Consider the following 27059-nt stretch of genomic DNA (forward strand, 5'->3'; position numbering starts at 1 on the left):
CGCAGGGAGGGCAGCAAACCCGGGATATGCACAGGAATAAACCCCGCGGAGACGCTGCTCCCTGCTCTGTGCGAGGTGGGGCTGAGCCTCTGCTCTTCACTGCTGCTCCACCTGGGCTCAGGGGCCCATGGCACAGGCCTGGGCTGTCACAGAATGAAGGTCCTGTGTCCTCAGCAGGGAGAGGAAAGAAGGAAGCACAGCCCTGAGTGTGGGCGGGGATGTGACGAATGAGCACAATGCAGGCATGTAAGGTGCTGGGGACGCAGAGGACCGGATCCCTAACCGGTCTGGCTGGGCTTGTAGAGGACTGTCCATTCCCATCCGCACAGGCAGTGAGGCCGGGACCCTGAATACTTGATCTGCATGGGAGTATGGGAAGGGGAAAGGGGGCCTGAGAAGGGGCCAGAAGGAGATCTCTGTTTCCAGAAGGAGGGGTGCGTGCTGCCAACAACCCCTCTTCTCCCAAGCCCTGTCCCCCTCCTCTACCGTAACTTCTCTGGGTCCACAGCCAGGCAAAGAGCATATTGGGGGCTTTCCAGAGTGTAGCATTTCCAAGGTCAAGCCCGATACGGAGGCCTCAGGGGCGAGGCCTCAGGGGCAAGGCCCAGGGCAGGCAGCTGGACACATGGGAATCCAGACAGCGGGAAGGGCAAGGAAGCCATCTCTTGTGGTAAACAGTGCTGGCAGCTGGGGTGCATCAAGGGAGAGGGGCAGGGTAAAGTGAGAGGCCAGAGTAGAGCCTCACACACAGTCAAAGACACATGGATACACACACCCAGCCACACAGACACAGAAACAGGAGCACATAAATCCAGTGATGCCACTCAGAAACTAACTCAGAGTACCCAGAGACCTGTTCCAGAAACACACCTACACAGACCCATGAATACCCTGACTGGAGCAGACCCCAGCACCCCACACACGCAGACACAAAGACAGGCTGCACACATGCAAACAGACACGGCTGCAGACCCACAAACACAAATGCGTTCCAAATCCACCCTTCAAAGCCTTTCTCTCCATAAATCCTCCTAGGCCTGCTTATCCACCTCTAAACTCTGCTTTGTAATTTCAGTCCCACGTAGATACCCTTGGTTCAACTTGGCTGTGTGCTTTGTCAGTGTCAGCAAGTGAGTCCCCTGCCCTCTTCAGCAGCCCCATCCTTCACCTACACACCCATCCCCATTCCCAGGAGTGTCCCCAGTTTACTGCAGGGTCCTAGCCCTCAGTCTCTCCAATGCAGCAAAAACAGAATCTAAAGGAAGAGCAAACCAGACAGACTGTCAGGATCACCCTCAGGGAAGTACCAGTTCCTGGTTCCCAGGAAGGAGCCCTTGATACAGGGCATGACCACATGTGTAGGTAGTTCTACCCCAAACTTTTCCACTAAGTTCAGTCCCATACCCTTCAATCCTAACCAACCTCAATTCCAACCCCACTCACAAACAACTATAAACCACATTTCTTCAAGTGCGACTCTCAGAACAACTGTACCTCAGAAAGATAATGCTGGTGAGTGTTACCCAAAAAATGTTGACACAGACAGGTAAGTTTAGGACAGAAAACTGCGATGTTCCCTCTCCCCAGGAGCTAGACGCCCACTTCCCTCAAGTTGGATCTCAGCTTCAGGGATCATAGCCATTTATAAGTCTCAAGTGCAGAGGGCTAGAAAATGTCCAAAATCTCTCATGTAAACCAGACCAACATCACACAACATGCATAAGTTTAAGTCCCTCTCCAGACTACCTCAGAAGCTTAAAACTAACCCCCAGCATAAGATTTAACTCCTTGGCCCATTTTGATCCCAATTTTAAACTCAAACAGTACCCTACCCCAACTCTAACACAACCCTATTCCAAGATGCACTAGCTCTTATCAACAGGAACCACAAATGCATTTCCAAATCCTACTTTAACATCACCATGTTCCAGCCCTATGCTTACCACTGTCTACCTCTAATCCGTAACCACTCCATCAGTGCTATTCCAAGTGTAGTCCTAGCTCTAACCCTGACCCTAGGTAGCCATCGAGTCATGTCTGCAGCTACGCTGGGCACACAGATACCACACACTGAGGAAGGTAATGAACGGGTCATTTGCAGTCCAGGAACCCAGCAGCTCCCTCAGTAACAGCTGCCCATACATCAGGGCAGCTTGTCTCTGCAGGGCTCAGCGCTCAGCTGGGAACCCAGGAGCACCAGTGCACCCAGACCCCCTGACCCTTGTTAAGCACACAAGCCCACAGGGGCCCAGCGCGCCCCAAGCCCTGTTCCGGGACTAGCCCAGCCTCAGAGCTGAAGTTCCCGCCATACCCCTCCCCACCTTCTGCCTGCCAAGCTGGGAGCATCTGTTGCCCTGGAACCCCCACCAGGCGGGAACAAATGGGCCTGGGGCCTGGAGCTGAAGGGAATGTGGCCACTTCCCAACATGGGGATTCCCAGACTCTCACAACACCTGCACCTAGAACCTCTACCCCAGAGCCTGGCCCAGGGGATTCCCAGACTCTCACAACACCCGCACCTAGAACCTCCACCCCAAAGCCTGGCCCAGGTGCCTGTCCTAGAGTTAGTGGGCCTGCCAACACGGGGTAAGGGTGCATTAGCGCACCTCTCCCCTGCCCCAGAGTCTCCATCTGGTGATAGGGTGTGTTCACTCTGGACTCACCAGCAGAGGTAGAGCTGAAGTTAGCCCTGGGCACCTCCCTCCCCCCAACCTTGGCACCAGGACCTCCAGTGCAGCCTGCTCTGTACCTCAGCCACCCCAGAGGCTGTCAAACACTGCCGAGGCGCTCTCGAGAGCTCGCCAAGCTAAAACCTTCACCCAGAAAACTAGAACTCTCTCAGATGTGTAGTCATCTGAGTTTCTGTGTCCCCTTCTTTAATGTCTGGACTGGTCTGAGGACCAAGAGAGGGGCTTGGTTCAGAGCTGCAAGCTCCCACCCACTACACCAAGCTTAAGGTTCCAGTGGGACTATGAGGTGGGAGGAGCCCAGGCCAGCAGCTGGGGGCAGAGGAATGACTGGGTGGCATACCTGGTACCCCAGAGGAGGATAAGGCTGACAGCTCTCACTACCTCAGGCCCTTTCCTGGGGATTTCATCTACATCTGAGTCCACTTCTTCCAGGCCTCTCAATGCCTCCTTCTCATGCCCTCACCTCCACCCCGTAGACTCCATAGGATCAGACACCTGCATCCCAGTGTGTGGCAAGGATCTACTGCCACCTTCCTGCTCTGAAAGAGGCTCTTTCCAGCCCTGTTTTTTTGTCCAGCCAGGTATCTACTTCTGGCAAAGTCCTCACTCTTTCCTTCCCTCCCTTCAGGGCCCCTAACTTAGGTTCTAAGCCCCACGAGCAAGGAAGGAGGCCCCAATACCCCCAGGATGGAATATCTTCCTGAGGCTGGTCTACCACTGCAGGCTCAAGTTCAAAGGTAGGGAGTTGAGTTATGTTGGCTCCTAGGAAGAGCTTCCCAAATTGAGGAGCAGCACTCAAGGATGGGACCTAAGGGGGCTCTGGACACCATCTGACAAACAAAAGCCTCCCCCCATGATGGCATAAACAAGGGGAATGGGGCAGGATGCCTTGGGAGAGAGAGGGAACCTGGGATTTTAGGAGAGGAAACTGCCTACTCCCCAACTCTTCCCTGTCATGTTCTCCCTTTTTCCACAAGCTGTGCCAGGCCAGAAAGTGCCCTCCTCAGGAAGATTGGGGGTACATCACCACAGCTTCCTCTTCCTCTAGACCACCTTTTGTTCCCTTCCACTGGCTCTGTGCCCAGCTGGAGTTTGGGGTGGGGAGCAAAATAGATCCAGGTGGCTCTCCCAGCCCCACCTCACCAAATTCTTGGGAGTACCCAGAAAGCTTGGTAAAAATATAGATCATTTGGCTCTATTCTGAGATTCTGTTTAAGGTGGTCTGGGGTGGTGCCTCTAATTCCGTATTTTTAATAAGCTCCTCTTGTGATTCTGAAGTGCAGCCAAGTTTGAGAACAGTGGAAACAATCTAATATGATATGACTCTGGACTGATCTACATGTCCCCTCAGGCCCATGCTATCCTACCTCTCTGGGAACTCTTCAGAGACAGGCTGCTCATTACTTAGTCACTTCCACAGAAGATGGTGCAGATGGGGGACGGGAGATTTTAGAAATGGAAATTAAAAGGTTTCTGGTGCCAGGATCTGCTATAAGACCAGGTAAAAGACTCAAGAAATCTTATCTCCTTGTTTTTGCCCTGTCCTGTTCCAGGAATGCCAGCCTCTTGCCAGCTGGGGCACTCCCTGCCTTGCTTAAGGTCTCAGCCTCTTATTTTAAAATCTCAGACTCAAGAGCTCAATTATCTCTCTTGTAATTCCCTCAGATTCCAGCCCCTCTCTTCTGTGAGCCTTGGGATAAAACACCATGTCCTCATCCTCATCCCAACAACATCCCTATCTCCAACTCCCATTCCCTCTGCATCCAATCCTTCCCCAAGAGCAACACGCCTATCATAGGTGCAATCTTTCTGTCACTACCTCGTCCCTGGCCCACACTGTCATGACTGCATCCCTTCCAATCCTGTCCTCTCCACATCTCCCTATGGTCTCCCATTCCCATAAAGCTTCAGAGAGCTGGGATAAGCCTAGAGGGGAGGGGCATCCTGGGTTTAGCATTCTGGGAACCAAATGGACTTTCTAGTCTTAACCTGGTGATCACAACTCTGAGATACTCAATCCTTTAAACATAGATTGTAAGTCAAGACCCGATAATCCTCACTCACCATACCCCAGCATAAATTCCAAATGGATAAAAGATTTTAAATGTTGGAAATTAAACTATAAGAATGATGGCATGCAAAATTTCAGAGAAGAAAGCTCTAGGGGTCAGTTTCTCTGCTGAAGCAACCACTCAGCTGAAAAGAGCAATGAATACCTATTTCAGAATTCTGGAACCTAATTGGACACATAATAATCAGGGGAGTACTTGATGAGGGGAGAGGATGTTGATCTTTCATAAGAAAGCATTGTGCATGAACTAGCTACTAGTCAACGCTGTGGGGAAGGCAGCCCACACTCCTGGAATGACTTGGGGGTGGGAGAGAACTTTGTTCTTCAAAAATTGGAGGTTTTACATTTTGGTTGGTCTGGTGGTTCCCTGAGGGACAGGTGCAGATGCTTGCCTTGGTTTCAGCCCTCTTGGGCTGCAGCACCTTCCACAGTGGCATACATCAGAATATTTAAGGGGACATAAATCTTTTTGTCGGAGAAGGGGAAAGAAACCTTTGTCAGATCATTGGTTGACCACAGAAATAAGTGAACAGAAATTTCAGGGACCATGCACAACAAAGAATACACACTTGGCAAAAGTTATTTGGAAAAGTCAAAATGGATGGCTGCAGCCCTTAACAAGTAAATACCTGCAACCCCTATATTATGGGTACACAACAACATAAAGATGTAATCTGTGACAATAACAATATAAAGGAGAAGGAACTAAAGTATACGAGCAGAGTGTTTGTACTATTGAAACTAAGTTAGTACTATTCAAACTAGACTATTATAAGTTTAAGATGTTAATTGTAATCTCCCAGGTAATCACTAAGAAAATTAAAAATATATAGAAAAGGAAGAAGAGGGGAATCAAACTAGTACACTAAAAAAAGTCAACTGAATACAAAGAAAGGCAGTAATGGAGGAAATGAGGAACAAAAATCATGTTAAGATATACAGAAAACAAACAGCTAAATGACAGAAATAAATCCTTCCTTATAAGCGATTAAAATAAATGAGTCACAGGTATGAAATGTACAGTGTCAATATAGTCAGTAATTAGGTAATATTTTATATGGTGACGGATGGTAACTAGGCCTATCCTGGTAATTATTTTGAAACGTATAGAGATATTGAATCACTGCAGTGTGCAGCAGGAACTAACATAGTGTTGTAGGTCAATTATACTTCAAAAACAAACAAACTCATAGAAAAAGAGATTGGATTTTTGGTTACAAGAAATGGGGGTTGGGGAAGGGAGGATTGGATGAGGGTAGTCAAAAGGTACAAACTTCCAGTTATTAGATAAATAAGTACTAGGGATGTAATGTACAAATTGTTAATATAATTAACACTGCTATATGTCATACATGAAAGTTGTTGAGAGTAAATCCTAAGAGTTCTCATCACAGAGAAAAAATATTTTTTCTATTTCATTAGTTTTATATCTATTATATTAGTTTTATATGAGATGATGGGTAGTCACTAAACTACTTGTGGTAATCATTTCATGATGTATGTAAGTCAAATCATTATGCTGTATATCTTAAACTTATACAGTGTTGTATGTCAATTATATCTCAATAAAATTGGAAGAAAAAATAAATAACATGGAAAAAAAAATAAATGAATCCAACTCTCTAATTAAAAGGCACAGAGTATCTGAATGAATTTCAAAAAATGATCCATCCATATGCCATGTACAAGAGACTAACCTGAGATACAAATACACAGCTTTAAAATAAAAGAATGAAAAAAGTATACCAAGCAACTAGTGACCAAAAGAGAGCTATGGTGGCTACATTACTATCAGACAAAATAGACCTTTGTCAAAAAATGTTATAAGCTACCAAAAAGGACATTATATATTGATAAAATATTTGATACAGAAAAAGACATAACATTATAAACAACTAACAGCCAAGCCTCATAATATATAAAGCAAAAATTGACAGAATTGAAGGGGAGGGTTGACAGTTCTACAATAATAATAATTGTAGAACTTAACATCCCACTTTCAATAATGGATAGAACAACCATACAAAAGATCAGTAAGAAAATAGAGAACTTAAACAGCGCTATAAATGAATTAGACCTAACACACACACATACAAAAATCTACCCAACAACAGAATATGTATTCTTCTGAAGTTCATATGGAACATCCCTAGGACAGACTATATGACAGGCCAAAAAACACTTCTTAATAAAATGTTAAGATTGAAATCATACAGAGTATCTTTTCTGATCACAGTAGAATAAAACTAGAAATCAGTAACAAAAGGAAAAATAGAAAAGTCACAAATATGTGGAAATTGAACAACACATTCAAACAACAAGTCAAAGAATAAACCACAAGGCAAATCAAAACAGTATGGTACTGGCATTAAAACATACACATAGACCAATAGAATATAGAGCCCAGAAATAAACCCATGCATATACGGTCAATTAATCTTTGAAAAGGAACCAAAAACATAAAACAGGGAAAGGATAGTCTTTTCAATAAATAGTGTTGGGAAAACTGGATAGCCACATGTACAAGAATGATTCTGGACCCCTATTTTACACCACTCACAAAAATTAACTCAAATTAAAGACTTAACTGTAAGACCTGAAAGCACAAGACTCCTAGAAGAAAACACAGAAGAAAATCTCCTTGATCTTGGTCTTGGCAATGGTATTTTTGGATATGACAACAAAAGCAAAAATAAATAAGTAGAAGTACATCAGACTGCTACCACTGAGTAGCTCAGAGGTGGATACCAGGGTACACGCAAGATTCAGCTCCACTCATTACTCACTGCCATGGCCAAGGAAGGCACTGCTGCTGGAGGTATAATGGACATTAATGCTGCTTTGCAAGAGGTGATGAAGACCACCCCCTGGCCTAGCATGTGGAATTCACAAAGCTGCAAAGCCTTAGACCCAGGCCAAGCCCATATTTGGTGCTTGCATGCATCCACGATGAGCCTATGTATGTCAAGTTGGTGGAGGCCCTCTGTGCTGAACACCAAATCAACCTAATTAAGGTTGATGACAACAAAAAACTAGGTGAATGCGTAGGCCTCTGTAAAAACTGACATAGAGGGAAAACCCTGTAAAGTGTTTGGTTGCAGTTGTGTAGTGTTTAAGGACTCTGGCAAAGATTCTTAAGCCAAGGATGTCATCAAGAAGTACTTCAAATGCAAGAAATGAACAAATAAAAAAAAAATCTGGCTCTTGTTTTAAATAAATAAATAAGCAAGCAAGTAAGCAAGCTTCAGCAAAAGAAACAACAAAGAGAAAAGGCAACCTAGGGACATAGGGAATGGGAGAAAATATTTACAAACCATATATGTGATAAGGGGTTAATATCTAAAATATGTGAGAAGCTCATGCAACTCAATAGCAAAACAAATTAAAAATCTGATTAAAAACTGAATAGACAGTTTTTCCTAGGAAGATACACAAATCACCAACAGGTATATGAAAAGATGCTCAACATCACTAATCATTAAGGAAATGCAAATCAAAACCACAATGAGATATCATACCATACCTGTTAAAGTAGCTATTATCAATAATGTAAGAGATAACAAATGCTGGGAAAGATGTGGAGAAAATGGAACACTTTTGCATTGAGAATGTAAACTGGTACAGTCATAATGGAAAGCAGTATGGAAGCCCCTCAAAAAATTAAAAATAGAATTGCCACATGATCCAGCAATCCCATTTCTGGGCATATATCCAAAGGAAATCAAATAACTCCCTTGAAGTGATATCTGTACTACCTTATTCGTTGCATTATTATTCACAATAGCCAAGATATGGAAACAGCCTGAGTGCTTATTATTGGATGAATGGATACAGAAGATGTGGTAAATAAATATACACATACACACACACACACACACACACACACACACACACACACACACACACACACACACACACACCATGGAATATTATTCAGCCATAAGAAAAAGAAGGAAACCCTGACATTTGTGACAACATGGATGAACCTGGAGGATATGCTAAGTGAAGTACGTCAGAGAAACACAAATACTATATATCACTTACATGTGGAATCAAAAAAAAAAAGTCAAACACATAGAAACAGAGTAAAATGATGGTTGCCAGGGGCTGGGGGTGGGGAAATGAGGACATGTTTGTCTAAGGGTACAAACTTTCAGTTATGAAATTAGTAAGTTCTGAGGATCGAATGTACAGCATGGTGACTGTAGTCAATAATACTGTATTGTATACTTGAAATCTGCTAAGAAAGTAGATCTCAAGCATTCTCACTACAAAAAAAGGAAAAGGTATAACTATGCGAAGTGATGGAGGTGTTAATTAACTCGATTGTGGTAATTATTTTTCAATGTATACATGTATCAAATCATTACATTGTACACTTTAAATGTATACAATTTTGTCAATTATACCTCAGTAAAACTGGGGGAAAAACATAGGAGGAAATCTTCATAGCCTTGGACTTGGCAATAGGTTTCTTAAATACAACACGAAAAACATAGGCAACAGAATTAAAAATAAACTGAACTTCATCAAAATTTTAAAATTTTATGCATCAAAGGACACTATCAAGAGAGTGAAAAAACAACCCACAGAATGGGAGGAATTATTTACAAATCATATATTTGATAAGGGTCTATTATTCAGAATGTACAAAGAACTCTCACAATTCAATAATCAGATTTATAATTTTGGAAAAGTCCTCACCCTGCTTGAAGGAAGGGGAGAGCGTGGAGCCTGGAGTGAAATGAGGTGGCAATCGCAGTGTTCCAGAGGAGAGGTGGTGAGGCCTGCACCAAGGCGGTGGCTGGGAAAGGAAGGAGGGCCTTTCAGAAATGATATTGAGGAGGTACTCTGGTAGCCTGGGGACACTGACTGGCCGTGTGAAGTTTTCATTTCCACATACTAGTGAGGCTGAGTGCCAAGAAAGGATCTGCCTCTCAGGAAGGAAAAGGAGGGAGAGCCCTCTTCTTGCCTGGACAGTGGCTGGGGATGGGGGAAGTGAAAGTGTCCGCCTGCATAAATAGGCAGCACACCAGCTCTAGCCCACACACGGACCCCCAACTTGGAGCTGTCTGCCTCGGCCAAGCTCTACCACGGCCATGGCTCAGTCACTGGTTCTGAGCGTCCTTGTCCTGGTCCTGGCCTTCTGCATACTCCAGATCCAAGGTATTACGGAGGGAGTTGCCTAGAATGGGGGCAAGGGGCTGGAGAGGCCTGAGTGGGAGCCTATAAGCAGCCCCTTGCTCCCGGTGAATCCACTTGCAGGCAGTGATGGAGGGGCACAGGACTGCTGCCTCAAGTACAGCCAAAAGAAGATTCCCAACAAAATTGTCCTCAGCTACCGGAAGCAGGAACCAAGCCTGGGTTGCCCCATCCCGGCTATCCTGTAAGTGGGTGCAAGGGGGCGGGTACAGGCTGGCACCTGAGTGGGGAGGGCATGGTGGGCAAGACTAGGACAGGCTTGCTAACCCCCGAACCACAGGTTCTTGCCTCGGAAGAGCTCTCAGCCGGAGCTATGTGCAGACCCTAAGGAGGCCTGGGTGCAGCAGCTGATGAAGCGTCTGGACAAGTCACCAGCCCGCCAGGGCAGCAAGGACAAGAGGGCCTCCAAGTCTGACAAGAAGGGAAAGGGCTCCAAAGGCTCTAAGAGGTGAGGAAGCTGAAGGGACAGGGGGAGAGAAGTGAAAGGGAGCCTTGATCATCCCCTCAAAGCCCTCTTCTGCCCTCCCAGGACGAAGACCCCAAAGGGGTTATAGCCCAGTGACCAGCCTGGAGCCCAGGAGACCCCCACCAGTCTCACCAGGGCTTGGAGCCCCAACCCAAGGGACAAGAAGTGGGCCAGGAGAGAGGGAGGACTCGGGGGCCCCGGAGCAGCCACCCCATGCTGACCTTGTCCAGCTTCTCACCCCTTCTCCAATTTCAACCAGCCCTTCTGTACTCCCACCCTCCCCTACATGGCTGAGATGCCCACACCAGGCCAGGCCTAGAGAAGCAGAGAAGGGAATGTCCTCCAGGAAGTGTGAGGGGGCAGCAGGACTGTCCCCTCTGAGGGAAGGTCACTCAGAGCCCTGGACCTGACCCTGCTCCCCTCTGCACCCCACCTAGTCTTTGTAAATATGATTTATACCTAAGCAAATAAAGAGCCATTCCAGCCTTCTTCCCAAGTATCTGTTCCTGTGTGTTTGTGTCCACAGAGAAGCCAGTGACACCACAGGGTGGGGTCACACACGCTGGACTCTTGGCCAAGAGCTCAGGGTGGCGAATTCTATGTTCTCACCCATCCAGAGAATCCTTGCTTCCCAGGTGTCCAGACCTGTGGGCAGCAAAAGGGAGGCTGACAGGCAGGATGGGTCTAGGTTGCTCCTGGTCTCTGAGAAATCCCTGCCCATGGAGAGACGCTGGCCCCCGGGGAACTCATCCCCAACAGCTCTGCAAACCCAGAAGAGACCCCTCCCCTGATTCCGTCCAGCATTCTCTCACTCCAGCTTCACCAGGGACTACCTCCCCTTTCCTTGGGACCAACTGAATGTGAGCCTCCAAGTACCTCTTTGGGAGGGTCCCCAGGAGGGTGGCTGGAGCCTGGGCCCACCTGTAACACAGGCAAACACAAGTTCTACTGAAACCTGAGTTCCAGCCCTGGGAGCCCTCGAGAGCCCCCATCCTCCCAAAGACCAAGAAGACTCCCGCCTGATCAGTGACGCTGGGCCCCTGGCCTCTCCTCATTGTGTAATGGGGCTGTGTGCTCTCAGTTCCTAGCCAGGCTCTCCATTCCTCCCTCAGCTTCCTTCCAGCTGGGAAAGCGGCCTCCCTTTCCCTTTTCTCCTTTCTCCTCTGGCTGGGGCCCAGGGTACTTCAGCCCCTTTAACTTCTTGAGGCCAAGGAACAAGTGTCCCATGGCAGGTATCTGGAACCTCAGAATTCAGATATAAATCAGTCTCCTCTCCAAAAAGACTGCAGTCTGGCTCTCCGCTACCTCTCCCTCCCCAGAGCAGAGGTCCTCCTATTCCCCACTCCATCCCGAGGCTGGGAGAGAGAGGACTACCAGATGGGGCCAGGCCATGTGGGAAAGAAGGGAACAGATCCTGGGAGAAGGGCAAGGAGCTGGTCGTGGCTGGCTGCCCCACCACCTTTTCCACCCACCAGTGCCTGAGCAGACCACGGCACTTACCCATTATAAGTCATTCAGATATTCACTGTCTGCGCCTCCCGAGGCCAGTGAAGACAGGGGCTCCTCCCTACCTATCCTTGTGCAGCAGGTGTGATCTTAAATCTCCAAACTCAGATGTGCAAGATTTATTGCACTTTAAAATGTTCTTTCAGTCAATCTACTCCAAGCCAGGTGGGCTTGCTGGCGCTCTTGAAATCCCATCTGCCAAGGGCTGTGCAAAGCTCACAGAAACAGAAAGGCACAGGGGAGGCTTCCTCTATGCCCCCAACACCATCCCATCACTGGACATCCATCTCACCAGTGAATGCTGTGGCCCCTGTGTTCCCAGTAGGTATGACTCCCCCTGGACTCTCAAACTCTCAGCCCTGTGGCACAATTGAGCCATGGGAGTTCAGCTGACAGCCTCTTGGCTTGGACCAGGCTTCCCCGGACACCCCCCAGAGCCAACTAATCAGGTCCTGCCACTTACTTCATCACAGTCAGTGATTAGAGTCCTTTGCCTACACTGGCTGGATGTACACACCAACCCCCTCTCCAGTCTTAGGGGACTCTTTCCAAAACCCTCCCTCTTCCCAGTCCCTCCAAGGTATAATCTCTTCCCAGGTTTGCTTTAGACTTTTACAAAGGCAGTAAAGGACTCTGACATCAGGGTGCCTCTACTCTCAGCCCTGCTGAAACCCTTTTTGCTCTAAAGAGAAAAGGAATACATCAGTAAAAAGAGAAAGAAAAACATAGGCAGAACAAAACAAAACTTCGTATTTCACTAAATTATCCTGCCATATTGCATACTTGGTATTTGCCTCAAGCCCTGCCCTGAGGAGGCATGCAATATGATATTTATTCCATCAGAGAAAGAGTCCCCACTCTCCTTGGCTGTCTTCATCTTTGACAATACTGTCCTTTTTTTTTTTTTTCTTTCTGTAAGGTGCATAATCCCCCCAAAATCAAATAATACCCAGTCATGGTTAAAAAAATATCAAAAAGTACCAAAAGGCTTATTCTGAACAAGCATTTCCTGCAACTGTTAACTCTTAAGCTACTTTTTCTTGGAGTTAGTGCCATATGTCTAAATACTCTGTTCATACCTCTGCTTCTTGATTTACCTATTTTTAAAGTTATCAGTTGACTTCCTATTATAAAAAGTGGAGATTTAGCTCCCTTACTAACCCTTTTCCTGTCACTTTACCCTCTAAATATAGCTATACCACTATATTTAGATAGTGATCAGACTTTACGTTATGATGACCAGGCAAATGCCGTTCACTCGTTCACTGCAGAGCAAAGTAGTGTATTATGCTTACTTTCCCTTTGCCACTCAGATTTTTGTTTTTCTTAAAGATTCTAATTGTTTTCCCTTTTTTAAATACCTCTACCTTCTCATTATCATAGCTCCAATATTTTTCACACCTCATCATAGGATTAAAGAGCAAATGTTTAAAATATATGTGATAGAAGAAAATACAGGTCAGCGTGTTTATAATCTTGAGGTAGAAGATAAACCATAAAACACAAACCATAAGGGGCAAAGATCAACACCATTAAATTCAAAGACAAGTAGGAGTTCAGGGGAACGATGGCAAATTAAACACATGCATTTATTTTCACTCCTGAGTCCTAACTAAAACTACAGTAAATGTTTCTGGTGTGTGTGTATGTTTGTAAAGGCATAAATTCACAAGGACCCAAATGGGAGAGGAGATAAAACAACTTTCTAGAAAATTGCTGCTTAGATAAATAAATATTTCAGTAAAAATAAGTGCAAAGCATAAAATGAAATTATAAAGTTGGAGGACTTCCAATGCCTTGCTCATGCACACAGTAAAAATAAGTATTTTACTGAATACTAGTATGCCAGTATTCAACAGAAAGACAATTAATGGCTTTTACTAGGAATGCAAAAAGAAGAAAAAAATTCTAAAGATCAGTCATCCCCAAAATGTACAAAACCATAATCCCGCAAACATGAAAACTCATCATAATCCTTAGAATCATGAATTTTCCTTTAACGTTGAAGTACTAAAGCATGTCACTGCTTTAAAACTGAGTCATTACTATCTTCTAACAATAAGTCATTCTCAGTGCAATCCAGAAAACTATTGATACGATGTTTTTTTTTTAAATGATTTTAGCACTATCTTTTCCAGGATATAACACCTGCACGCACAGGTGCACACACACACACACTCTTATGAAATGGTGGGCCAGCTCCTTCTTGTCAGTGTTGCCTCAGAATCTGAAGCCTCCTGTTTCCCCTAGTTCATTCTTTCTTTATGAATCCTTTAAGGGCCTCTTTGAAACAAACGTAAAGGAGGGATGGGGCTAGTAAGATCTCCCAGGAATACAGCTAATAGAAATATCTTAACAACTTCAGTCATACGATCTGGAAACTAATTCCAAACGAAGCAACCAGATTTCCCTCCCTTCATGATACCTGGACCACACTTTGGCTAGTCACTGTTTCATTCTTTATTCATCAATCCCGCCTTTAGAGGGACATGATCATCAATACAGTTAGCATCTTGCTTGTGACACTTCTTTTAAAAATTAAACATGGGGTATTATGGGGCTACCAGCAAGCTCCACCAACACACTTGGTATCTTCTGTTTTGCTTCATGGTACAGGAAGGTCAGGGGAACTGGGTCTACATTTGCTATTTATGAAAGCTCAAAATTAATTTGTTTCATAGCTTTAATCATTTACCTGTAAAAATGTCTTCAGCTTCAGCTGGCCTCTTCTGTGAAGTTCTTTTTCTTTCCCATGTCCAGGTGTTACTTCTCCTTGTATTTGGGAACAAAGTGATGCTGTTTTGTTAAAAAAAAAAAAAAATCATCAATGTTTCTGTCCTTTGGCATCAGTCTTGACTGATGAATTACCATTTTTATGGATGCTCAAACTGCCAAACCTTTTTCTAATGCCTATATTTGGAATTCTTCAGTTGGAGGCTATTCTACAATTCCCCTACAGAGACTGTTAGCTATGTCAAGAAGCTAAAAACTTCGTTTTCCTCCATTTCTCAGTTGGCGGCAGACAGAAACACACCAGGGAAACTCTGCTGCCATGTTCTTTAAGACTTTTGCTTTACAGTCATGAATTCTGCTAATAATAAAATTCAATCTAACATTAGATGAATCACCGAACTCCACTTGCGGTCACCTGAGCAGCCGGCGCCAATTTGGGTTCAGAATACACCCAATGGATGCGAAGCTCCACTAGGCCTCATTGCCCGGCTCCGCCACCAGGAGGCAGCATCGTCGCGGCGGTCCTCGGTTCTCCAAAGGCAAACAAGTTTGTGGGTTGAATACTGCTGTTCTCATTTCCTTCATCTTTCTGGGGTCAGTTTTTCTTTTTCTTTTTCTTTTTTTAATCTTTATTATTTGTCCTCAAATGTGTTTCATGCTAGGCCAAAAGTCTATCATTTTCCTGTGTCCATTGATGAGCAGGCCAAACTCGCTTTCCGTCCTTATCCAGGTGAAAGCACTTCATCCTCAGGCACCAAGCATCGCCCCGAGCACACAGTTAGGCTTTCAATAAACCTCCGTTAAAGAACCCATTTTCAGAGTTAGCACCGTAATTACGAAGTTTAACCCGAGTGCGGGTATTCATGCCGCGAAGGAAGTCCCAGAGGTAATGTGAATGTACTTTGGCCTTTAATATAAACATTATTTCATATCTTCCACATTGGGTGGCTTGGACTCAGGATAAGCTGGGAATATCTGGGGTTGGGGAGACAAATACTCACAAACACCGCCACAACCCGAGTACCCGCGGGTTCGGGGCCCGAGGGGCGGAAATCTGGCGGGACGGCCGCTGAGCCTGGCCCGGGTAACCGCCGCCCGGGGGCTCCTGGGCCCACGCTGACCCCAGGTCCGCGGGGTTGCGGGTCCCACCCACAGCCCAAGCCTCTACTCCGCACGTTCCGCCCGCGCGCCGGGACCCGGGGCGGGACCCTCGGCCACGGGACCAGCGGGGGCCTGGAGCAGCGAAGAGCACGAAGGGCAATGCCAGGCCCACGGACTTTGGGCCCAACGCCCTTCCCAGCCTCTCTGGGGAGCCCGCCCGGTCCGGGCCGCACTCCATCCTTGTCAAAGCACCCCTTCGCTCGCCAGCGTACCCCTGCCCCTCCTCCAGAGCTGCGCCCCCTCCAGAGCTTCCTTCCCGGCCTGGGGCGCCCTCTGCAGGCCAGGGAGGGGAGGTACATCAGTCAGGCACACAGACGTAGACAACCACAGACAGCTCACACACACGGATGACAGGCACAACAGTCACGCTCAGTCCCACGGACACAGCTCGGGAGACGCACATTCATACATTCAACAGACATTTACTAAGTATCTAATCTAGATCCTCTCCCCACAACCCTTTACCCCTCTGTACTCCCACCTCTACCTGGCCTTGGTTGCCTTCCCAGGCCCAGCTGCTCTCTTCCCTGCCGCAATGGATAAAGTGCCCTCCATCCAAGATTTGCGACCCCTGGGGCATGGATTTGGTCAGACCAGGGAGCATGAAACCTGCGCGGGCTTCTAGGAAGAGTGTGGTGCCAGGCTGGGCTGAACTGCCCTGAGCTGGGAGATTTGTCCAGAGCTCACACTGAACCAGGAACCCAGTTGGCTGAGAAGAGGGTGAACTAGGTGAAGCATATAGCACGCTGAGGGCTCTGTGTGCCTGGTCAGAAACTGTTACAGACCCACCCACCTCCCTGGTCTCCGACCTCCCCCGACTCCCTCCTCCAGTGGACCATCTAAACCAAAGGCTTGGGAGTTGGTGCCTTAAATCTTCCACCCATGGGGCCCGGGGCCTGAGATCTGGGCTGGATGGCCACCGTGCTAGGCCTTCCCACAAACCCACTCCTCTGCAGTCCTTCACATCTGGGTAGATGTAACTCCAACCATCACATTGCTTAAGCCAGAAACGTTGCCATATTTTCTCTGTCTCTTTCTCTTCTTTCTCATATCCTTTGCTGAACTCTGAGAGCAGAGCCCATTGGCTCTACCTTCAAAGTATTTCCAGAATCTGACCACTTCTCAACGACTCCCAGCAATCTCCTGTCCTCCCTGGACTGTTGCAGTTGCCTCCAATCCCGCCTCCAGGCTTCTATTCTTGCACCACTTTGGTCGATCCTCCATCCAACAGCCAGGGGGAGCCTTTAAAACATGTGAGATTATGTCACTGTTCAAAACTCATTGAGAGAACTTAAACCCTGCAACGGCCTATAAAGCCCTACACTATATGGCCCATGTTATTACCTGACTGTATCTCCTACCACTCTACTCTTTGCTCAATTTCCTCCTATAACGTTGGCCTCCTTTCTATCCTTCCAACACACTGTTGCCTCAAGACTTTCACACTTGCTGTTTTCTCTCCTGGAACATCTTCCCCACATCTCTGCATGGCTTTCTCCCTCACCTGCTTCAGATCAGATCTCTGCTCAAATGTAATCAGAAAATTCTGTGACCACCCTCCCTAATACCCGCTATCCCTCTGGACTTCTTTATTTTTCTTCATCGCACTTACTCCTCTCTGACATACTGTTGTTTTTTTTTTTTCTCGTTTGCTTATTGCCTGTCACCTTCATTAGAATAAAAACTTCACAAGAGTAGGACTGTCTGTCTGTTTTGTTTACTGCTGTGTGCCAGTGCCAAGAACAGTTTCTGGAACATAGGAAGCCCTCATAAATATTTATTGAATGAAAGTGGTATAATCCCTTGTTTATTATTATTTCATTTTTTTTTTCACTCTTTGCTGCTGATTCTCAGGATCTTTCCCCACAGGCATTCCGGGAAGATAGTACTGAAATTTAACTGAAATCTCTATGCCAGCTCTGCACTCTAATACTTTTTTTAATTGATGTTTACTTGATTTACAATTTTGTGTTAGTTTCTGGTGTACAGCATAGTGATTCAGTTATACATATATATATATTCTTTATCATATTCTTTTTCATTATAGGTTATTTCAAGGTACTGAATGTAGTTCCCTGTGCTATATATACAGTAGGATCTTGTTTATAAATTCTGTATATAGTAGTTTGTTTGTAATCCCAAATTCCTAATTTATCCCTCCCCACCCCCCGCCTTTGGTAACTGTAAGTTTGTTTTCTATGAATCTCTTTCTGTTTTATAGATAAGTTCATGTGTATCATTTTTTTAGATTCTGCATATAAATGATATCATATGATATTTGTCTTTGTCTGATTTACTTCACTTAGTATGATAATCTCTAGGTCCATCCATGTTGCTGTAAATGGCATTATTTCATTCTTTTTATGGCTGAGTAATATTCCCTTGTATAAATATACCATATCTTCTTTATCCCTTCATCTATTGATGGACATTTATGTTGCTTCCATGTCTAGACTATTGTAAACATGCTCTTGTACCATTCAAGATCTTGATGGGAAACAAGTGGCATGACCCAAAAGGTTTAACAGAAAAGAATTTAGTGAAGGGTCCATTTACAGAGGTGAGGGCAGGGTTGTTGTGGGCAGCCATTGCCCATGAGTTAGTATAGCTCCAAACTTCAGGCCATCTCTCTTTCTTGCCAAAGTGGACATTAAATGTATAGACTAAAATCCTGCCCACTGAGAGCACTTCCCTTCACCACTGTCTTTCAGGGCCACCCCTGAATGTGAGCAGTCTTCTGCTCCTGACTGATGCCAGCATACCTTTGAAACCCATTTGAAAATCAAGACCATGCATTTTCTCTCTCTCTTAACTGTTTGTAGAAAACTTCTCCATGAAGGCATAAGTGTAATCAGAAGCAGAAGCAGAAAACGAAACAAGTAGGCATCTGGGCCACACACCCCTGTTTTTACCCATGCCTTCTGAAACTTCTAAGGCCTGGTCTCAAGTGTACAATGTTCGTTCGATAATGGAATGCTGTCATGCACGTCCGGCTATATGATTTGCTATAGATAACACCCCAGGGGGCATTGTAACTGGGTGATCTATAGTCTGAGTTTTAGACCAGGGCCCAGTGGCAAATCAGGAACTGATTTTCAAATAGAAAAGAGTCATAAGCAGCAGAGGTATGGCCTTACTCCAACTCCCTAAGGGTCTTTGCTCTAATCCTCCTCCTGGGGCTCCTTACAGCGGCCTTTCTCTGCCACAGCTTCACTGGGTTTATGAGTCATAAGGCTTAAGTAGCCAGGCAACTTTCCCTGGACTTAGACCTGCTTCAGACCCCTTCCTTGCTCAGACCTCATTCAGAATCATCAGCTTTATGCCTTATTCAATAAATATGTTGCTGCACTACATCTAAATATGATATATGTTGCCTCCAAAATCCAAACTGTCCTTGAGGGGTTGTGCCTCTTCATGGTGAAGGAGCAACATTCCCCAGACCACTGTTTTTAAGCTCCTCTCTACCTCCAATAGCCTAAACATTTCACCCATGTGGCAGGATCCTGAATTTTTGAAGGATTTCTTTCTCTCCCTCTGATATACATGGGTCTTACTAAGGCACATAGGGCGATTGCTACTTCTTGTGCACCTGGAAGCATAATGCCATCAGTTTAAAGGGCCACTCTGATTTTCTGTGGGATAACAAGATTATCTTATGATGATCAGAACAGGAAAGTTGACATATCCCAAGGTAAAACAGTGAAGGTGTGTTTCTGTCATGACAGTTGAATAGGAATGGATTTCAATGGTATTTAAGTGACTGGTACAGAAAGTAGGCACGGGCTAGATAATTAGCTGTAATACGCTGTACCAAGGGCTGAAGCATCTTTACAACTTTACAGGTGCTCTAATCTATGCATCTTCTCTAGCAACAAAGCACTGTTTTAAGTTTACTATTGTAGTGGGGAATGTGGTAGGGCAGGCACCGTTCAAAGGACTTCCGCTTGGCCCTCCCTACCATAATTTTCCTCACTCCATGGTCAAGGAACCAGGTGGAGATTTTGCTAATTACTAAGTATGCTTATTCCCAGTATACATTCTGAAACTAGAGAAATAACCATCAGGTAGGTCTTACAGACTCACTGTGAGATGGACCTGGACCAAGATCCTTCTATCACCTGACCTCCATAAACCCTCGCTCTGACTAGTGGATCACAATGGGATTTGGGGTCCCCAAGACTAGTATTAACATGTGACAGTATCTAATAATCTCCCAAAGATCTTAATTTTTTTCTGTTCCCCCTTCATAGTCACTCTGGCAAATGGCTACATATCTCTCAAGGGAAGGCGTAGAGCATTGATTCTCAAATTTTAGCCTGTATCAAAATCACCAGAAAGGCTTGTTCGAATACAGGTTGCTAGGCCACCCCCAGAGTTCCTGATTCAGTGGAGTTGAGGCAGAGCCCAAGAATTTGCGTTTCTGACAAGTTCCCAGGTGATGCTGGTGCTGCTGGTCCGGGGACCACACTTTGAGAACCACTGACTAGAAGAAAGATTTATAGAATCCACCTGTGAAAAGACTCAGGCCTTCCTACCCCCCACCCAATCGAGGGGCTTCAGGTCTGGGGAACTGATTTAGGTCAAGGAACTGGGGAGAAGACTGTAAATCCCCAATACAATTTGGATCAAGTTTCTCCCAATCAGACCTAGGAATGTCCACTTATATGGGTTAAATAGCACACCAGTAAGTTGTCCCTCTATTTCATTCCTAGGAACCCTATGATCAATGAGCTACCACCACAGCTCCTTATGGGCAAAGCAGTGATTACCACTTGTCCCTGCAGCTTATAGAGAAATTTCATTCATCTTATTGCTCATAAGGTGAGCATCTGGACTCTACCTCTCAAAAATTCCATTTTCTCCTTGAAATAAAAGTGCCCAGTCCCAAGAGAGCATCTTCCATCCACATCTCCTACATACTAAAGAAATCACTACAGTGCTTTTCAAAGCTAGTGTTCCCACCACCAATGCTTTTTCTTATTGCCTTGGAGAAGGAATTATCTTCCGGGGCCCTTCAGAAGTTAGTGGTTGCACATAAGAGAGGCCCTCCAACATTCCCATCTCCCTAACTTTGCCCACCTTCCTTTGTTTTGCATCTCAAAGTATAGTCTGCGGACCAGCAGCATCAGCATCACTTAGAAGTTTGTTAGAGACACAGCTTGGATTTGACCAGGACCTACTGAATCAGAATCTGCAGTTTAACAAGACCCCTGGTGGATCATGTGCACACCAAAGCTTGAGGAGTGCTGCTCTACGATATGTCAGTGAGGTTCTAGCACCTCAGCCCCATTGATCATAGGCCACTTGTTGAGTTGGATTTCCAGTAACCAATCCGACAGATTATTAACACCACTCCCAGGTGCTCAGCTAATACAGGAATACCCAAATCCTGGGGAAAGGCAACCACATCAATCAATTCTTCCTCACTGGTCCACAGGATTCTCCCAATACAGCTGACAGGTTCCTGCAACTCCTTCAGTGTATACACTTTTGTTCTTAGAGCTTACCTTGTACATTCCTGTCTAGACAATGTTATAATCAAAATCTCAGTGTGGGGCTGGAGACTCTGGGGAGTGGTCAGGGTGGGTCCTGAAGAGGATAGGCATGCCTTTTGCCAGAGAGCTATTAAAAACATTTTTTATCATACTAAGTGAAATAAGTCAGAGAAAGGCAAATATCATATGATATCACTTATATGTGGAATCTTTAAAAATGATACAAATGAACTTATTTACAAACCAGAAATGGACTCACAGACATAGAAAACAAACTATGGTTACCAATGGGGAAAGGGATGGTGAGGAGGGATAAATTGGGAGTTTGGGATTAGCAGAAACAAAGTACTATATATAAATAGATAAACAACAAGGACCTACTATATAGCACAGGGAAGGATATTCAATATCTTGTAATAACCTATAATGGAAAAGAATCTGAAAAAGAATGTATATGTATGTATATGTATAACTGAATCACACAATGCTGTACACCTGAAACTAATACAACACTGTAAATCAACTATACTTCAATAAAAAATCAAAAAAAATTTTTAATGGAAGGCTGGATCATTCATGGTTTGCAGGGGGAAAAGTGTTCTTCTACCAACAAGGAAGGTTTAAGGGAACTTAAAAGGTCCAAAATTCTCAGCTTTGTTCATCTCTGCCTAAATGTCCCCATCCCAAGTCTCAGTGCCCTTATTCTAGTATTAGGAATACAGTGGAGTTTGCTCATTTGCCTGGTGTTGCAACACTACGACACATACAATCAGCTCTTGGGCTTGATCTATAGCCCTATCTGCCATGTGGCCACATAAAATAAAGATTACTTAAGAATTCCATAGTAAAGGGGGATAAATTAGGAGGGGAGGATAAATTAGGAGCTTGCAGGTAACAGATACACACTACTGTATATAAAACAGATAAACAAAGCCTACTGTATAGCACAGGGAACTATAATCAACACCTTATAATAACCTATGATGGAAAAGAATCTAAAAAAGAATATATATATATATGTGTGTGTGTGTGTGTGTGTGTATATGTATATATATATACACATACATACATATATACACAGATATAAGTGAATCGCTTTGATGTACACCAGAAACTAATACAACATTGTAAATCAACTCTACTTCAAGTGAAAAAAAAAGAATTCCAAAATGGTGGTCTGGATCTCTATCATAACTTGAGTTAAAATTTCATGGTATTAAACTTTTCTTTTTCTTATGTAATTTTGCCAGCATAATCAGGAACAGGCAGTGGACCCAACAATATACGAAATGGCCATTTGAAATCACCATTTGTGGCCATAGCAATTAAGTGCCTCAGGCGTTTTCTCTCCTAATGTCATTCCCTCCAACCGCATTCCACCCTGTACCTCACTTGATGATAGTCTTAAGTGATGGTGATGCTTCTGCATGCTCCGGATTACTAGCATCCCCTTTCCCCACCCAAGGAGATTGTCTGGGCACTCAGCAAATAGAGCAACCCAATCCTAGGATTCTATTTTAGAAACTATTTCCTGGGATCTTTTCTGGTACCATTTACTGTATCGGTCAGGATCCTGGCAGGAAACAGATGGCAAACTCGAAAAAAGTTTAACCAGAAAGATTTTAATAAAGAGGCTATTTAAGAGGTGGAACCAACACAGAATGGTGAGGCACTCAGCGTTTAGCATTTAGTGGGAAACCATTACCATACCAAGGCCTGAAGGGGCCAGAAAAAGGGACAGTATTTCAGGAGTCTTAGAGATAAACCCACGGAGAGGTGGCAACCCAAAAGAATCTGTAACTGCAGCCCAGTGGTTCTCACTGCAGCGTGTGTCAGAGCCACCGAGGATGTGTTAAAAGACAAATTATTCCGGCAGGTCTGGAGTAGGACCTGAGAATTTGCATTTCTAACAAGCTCCAGGTGATGCTGATGCTGCTGTCCGAAGACCACCCTTTAAGAACAAGTGCCGGACAGTAAATCACTCACTGTCAGAACTATAGCAAGAGGAAGGATTCAGAGAATTAATGCCTCAGCCTCTCTCTCCTGCCACTGATCTGCTGCTGCCTCCCATGGGCCAAACCCAAACAGAAGGTAAAGGATAAGGGATCCTGAGTAATACTGTCCCTAGAAATCACCCTTCCAGAGAACAGAGCAGGGCAGAGATGAGAGGAGAATGGAGGGCCGTAGGGCAACAGAGAATAATCAGAACCACCATAAGCACAAGGGTCAATGGAAAGATGGATAGAGGGATGAATTGAGAGATACTTGAATAAAAAGACAGAATAATAATGGTTAATATTGAGTGTTTATTATGTGCCAGCCTCTAAATGATGGGCTTTGCTCACATTACCTTATTTAATCCTAAGAAGTAGATCTATTACCATTCCTGTTTTACAGATAAGGACACTAAGCTGAAACTGGATAATCTGCGCATGGTCACACAGCTAGCAAGCATGGACTCCGAATCGCAGCCTCGGCAAGCTATCTGTAATCTCACTTCCCTGTGCTGCTCTGTGATCAATGGTAGACCGGCAGTGTGGGATAGTGGTAAAGACTGTAACTTTAGAGTAAAGACACCTGGGTCCAGGACACGTATTTGCTTTGTGATCTTGTGCTCTGAGCCTCGTTCCTTATGTGTAAACAGAGATAGGAATATGATAATAATAAAAACTACCTCCTGGTTTGGTTGAGAAAGTTAAGCAAGGTAATAGGGGTAAATTGTCCTTGGTACAGAGCCTCACACAGAGTAAATAAATGGAAATATTACTGCTATTAGTAGTGTCATTAATAGACGGAAAGAGCAGGAAGTTAGAAACTTATGAGGGAAGCATTGCCCCCATCCAACAGAAGGCCCAGAGCTCGGGTAGGGATGGTTGAATGGATGTCCCACATATTAATTTCCCTTTTGAGGCCTTCTCTTCTGGTCCATCTCTGGTCTTTCTCATAAGGATGAGAAATCACTCCTCGCCCCCATCTATCAATTCTCTGAAATTCGGGGATTTGTGTGAATATGAGCTGGCCAGCCCCTCTCCTTAGAAATCCCCTCTTGGTTCCCAGGATCGAGAGGAAAGGAAAGATGAAGGGGGCTATGCCAGGCCAGGCTCCCTCCAGCTGTTGTGTTGACCCAGGTGTTGGGCATATGAAAATGGTAACTAGAGAAAGGGACAGTGCTTGCTGAGTCAGGAGGTTGAATCCCAGGGACCTGAGATGTGGGATGGGGTACTGGGCCTCCTTCCAAGGAACATTTCTGCAACTCTGCTTATCCCACGGGAGAGACTGGTTCCCAGATGATGCATGGGGAGGCACCATAATGACCTGGGGAGGCCACCCCAGGCTTCAGGGTTATTCTGAGGGCACCAGAGAGTCCTCTGCACCACCAGCAGCACCCCAGAGAAGAACCAGAGAAGAGAGTGAGGATGAGGGATAAACCGAGGGAAGGATGCGCCACTCCTCACTCTGACCCCTCCATCCTAACCATCCCCTCTGGAGGCCCGCCCTGTGGTTGACAGTGCAAATGTCACCAGTGAGGTGACAGTGCAGACTCTCCCTGGAGCCGACAGCACAGGGTCCCCTTCTCTTGGCCAGACTGCAGAGTGCTTAGGTTCTCAGAGCTGAAGCCAAGAGAAGCAGAAGAGAGGGGAAGAGGGAGGGCAGGGTCAGGTTCTGTCAGAAAGAGGGGGCCAGAGGGGAATCCACGGAACGGACTTGGAGGGGAATTTCTCGGCAGAGAAAGTGAAAGTTCTGAGCCATAAATAAGAGGCAGTGGCAGCCTCGTCCAGCCTCCACTCTCACATGCCCAAACCCCTCTCACCCCACGTCCCAGCGCTCCCTCCCTCTCCCAGCCAAGTCTCAGCTCCACACGGACTCTTGCCCTCACCCAGACTCACTCCCGCTCACACACTCACTGGCAGTTCGTCTCTGCTCACTCTCCATGGCATCCCATGCAGCCGCACTGCTGGTCCTCAGCCTGCTGATCCTCTGGACGTCCTCTGGTAAGGCTGAGGGGAGGCTTAGGGTGGCGGCGGGTTGCGGGGATGTGTCCATCTCAGACTGCCTGGTGCTGGATGTGAGGGACACTCTGGGTTAGGGCTGCACGTCTCAGTGAACCTGGAGGTTCCCAGTGCCCTGTGTGTGTGCCGGTGAGTGTGCCTGGACCTGGGCCCCTGAGCACATCTGTCTCTTGATGTATCCAGGGCCTGAGACTACCTGTCCCTCTGCAGGCTCTGTTTCCTGCTGCCTCAGTCTCCCAGGCAGAAGGAGAGAACAGTATATATTTGCTTAAGGTGGGGAGAATGGGAGACACTGAGGCAGGCTAAGAGACAAAATCTTTTAACAATTTTTAAGTTCTGCTAACACCAGCCTCCTGCAACCCCACCTCCCACCCATCCCCCACCAACACTGTGACCAGCATTAACTCTTCATTTGTGGGGAAGTTGAAAGGACTTGGGAGAGAGGTGAGGGTGATCAGGGCAGCAGGAAGGCTTTTGTGGGGCTCAGGGCAGCCAAGCAGCTTAGAAGTACTTCCATACATTTAGCCACCAGTAGGGCCATACTGGTGCGCATTGGCTGAATACAATCAGGTCTAGTTGCCACCACACACACACACACAGGTGTCCTTAATCCCACTTAGAGCTGTGGCCTGCCCTCCTCAGGGTCCCTGTATCCTGACCCTACCTTCTTTTCCCTGACCCTGCCCCAGCTCTGGGAGGTGCCAACGACGCTGAAGACTGCTGCCTGTCTGTGACCCAGCGCCCCATCCCCGGGAACCTGGTGCAAGGCTTTCGTTACCTGCTCCTCAAGGATGGCTGCCGGGTGCCTGCCGTTGTGTGAGTGGTGGGAGGAGCGTGTCCCCTTCATCCCCCCCCATCAGCCCCTACTGAAACCCACCCCTACCTTCTTATCTCTCTTATCTTTCTCCTTGCCAAGCCCACCCACTTCAAAAAAGCCCCAGATACAGGTTCCCAGATGTGGTCTCCGGCCACTGCCCCTCACACCACGGCCTGCCAGGAAGCTAGGTTCCAGGGCTCTTTTTTCTCTGACCTCTGACCTCTGACTCCAGGTTCACCACGCTAAGAGGTCGCCAGCTCTGTGCACCCCCAAACCAGCCCTGGGTGGTCCGCATCATCCGGAGACTGCAGAGGAACTCTGCCAAGGCAAGCCCCGCCCTCCCCAACCCTGCCTCCTCCCTCCAAGCCCCTGCCCAAGACCCCAGCCCATGACCTGCCTCTCCTTCCTCCCTCAGGCCAAGGGCTCCAGCAGTTAGCCCACAAGAGTCCCAGCCCCAGAGGGAGCGCCGTGTCCCAGTGAAGGGATGTGAATCACTGGCACGCGAGAGAATCAAGGACTAGAAGGGAGGACCAGGCCTCCAGCTCCCCTGCCCCAGACCTAACCCAGCTGGGCAGGAGTGGGCAGGGCAGGAGTGTCACTGTGAGTGTGAGTGTGAGAGAGGGTGAGTGTGGCAGAAGCACAGCTTTTGCATGATCAGATGCCATGCTGTCCAATGCGTCCAATAAAGCCCAGCTGGTACCCACGAATCTGTCTGTTGTCTGTTTGCCGTCAGTCCAGGAGGACTGTGATAGGAGTGGGGGAGGATGGAACGGCAGGATTAGTTTCCACCCTGTGGCCTGAGCAGCCTTCTCACTGACCTCCACCCAGCACACTGTGTTCTCAGGATCAGCTTCCACACTCAGGGCCCCACCTCACATCTCCTCGCAGCCCTACCACACTCCACCACT

At 46.2% G+C, this 27059-nt stretch overlaps 2 protein-coding genes, 1 long non-coding RNA gene and 1 pseudogene across 4 annotated transcripts in view; 3 read left to right on the plus strand and 1 right to left on the minus strand.

Annotated features, from left to right (window-relative positions):
• The window catches only part of LOC116151801 (uncharacterized), a 134800-nt gene that overhangs the window by 92436 nt on the left and 15305 nt on the right, over positions 1 to 27059 (minus strand). The window contains exons 4-6 of the long non-coding RNA XR_010382584.1: positions 25230 to 25384; positions 15084 to 17071; positions 14631 to 14731 (exon numbers count right to left, since the gene is read on the minus strand). This is a non-coding gene — a long non-coding RNA (uncharacterized LOC116151801). The remainder of the gene's footprint in view (positions 1 to 14630; positions 14732 to 15083; positions 17072 to 25229; positions 25385 to 27059) is intronic.
• LOC105085604 (small ribosomal subunit protein eS12-like) lies at positions 7552 to 7941 on the plus strand (annotated as a pseudogene).
• On the plus strand, positions 9770 to 10925 carry CCL21 (C-C motif chemokine ligand 21). Of its 2 annotated transcripts, none has more exons than XM_031447341.2 (4): positions 9770 to 9927; positions 10027 to 10147; positions 10244 to 10411; positions 10474 to 10925. In XM_031447341.2, exons 1-4 carry the CDS (start codon positions 9861 to 9863, stop codon positions 10523 to 10525), a joined length of 408 nt encoding a protein of 135 aa, XP_031303201.1. In that variant the 5' UTR covers positions 9770 to 9860; the 3' UTR covers positions 10526 to 10925. The 2 variants fall into 2 exon arrangements, with proteins under 2 accessions (XP_031303201.1, XP_031303203.1); XM_031447343.2 differs by having other exon boundaries at positions 9783 to 9927; positions 10493 to 10925.
• On the plus strand, positions 25256 to 26852 carry CCL19 (C-C motif chemokine ligand 19). Its single transcript, XM_031447345.2, has 4 exons — positions 25256 to 25316; positions 26024 to 26150; positions 26384 to 26477; positions 26567 to 26852. Exons 1-4 carry the CDS (start codon positions 25256 to 25258, stop codon positions 26585 to 26587), a joined length of 303 nt encoding a protein of 100 aa, XP_031303205.1. The 3' UTR covers positions 26588 to 26852.

This window comes from Camelus dromedarius, chromosome 10 (assembly GCF_036321535.1).
Source record: "Camelus dromedarius isolate mCamDro1 chromosome 10, mCamDro1.pat, whole genome shotgun sequence".
NCBI lineage: Eukaryota > Metazoa > Chordata > Mammalia > Artiodactyla > Camelidae > Camelus > Camelus dromedarius.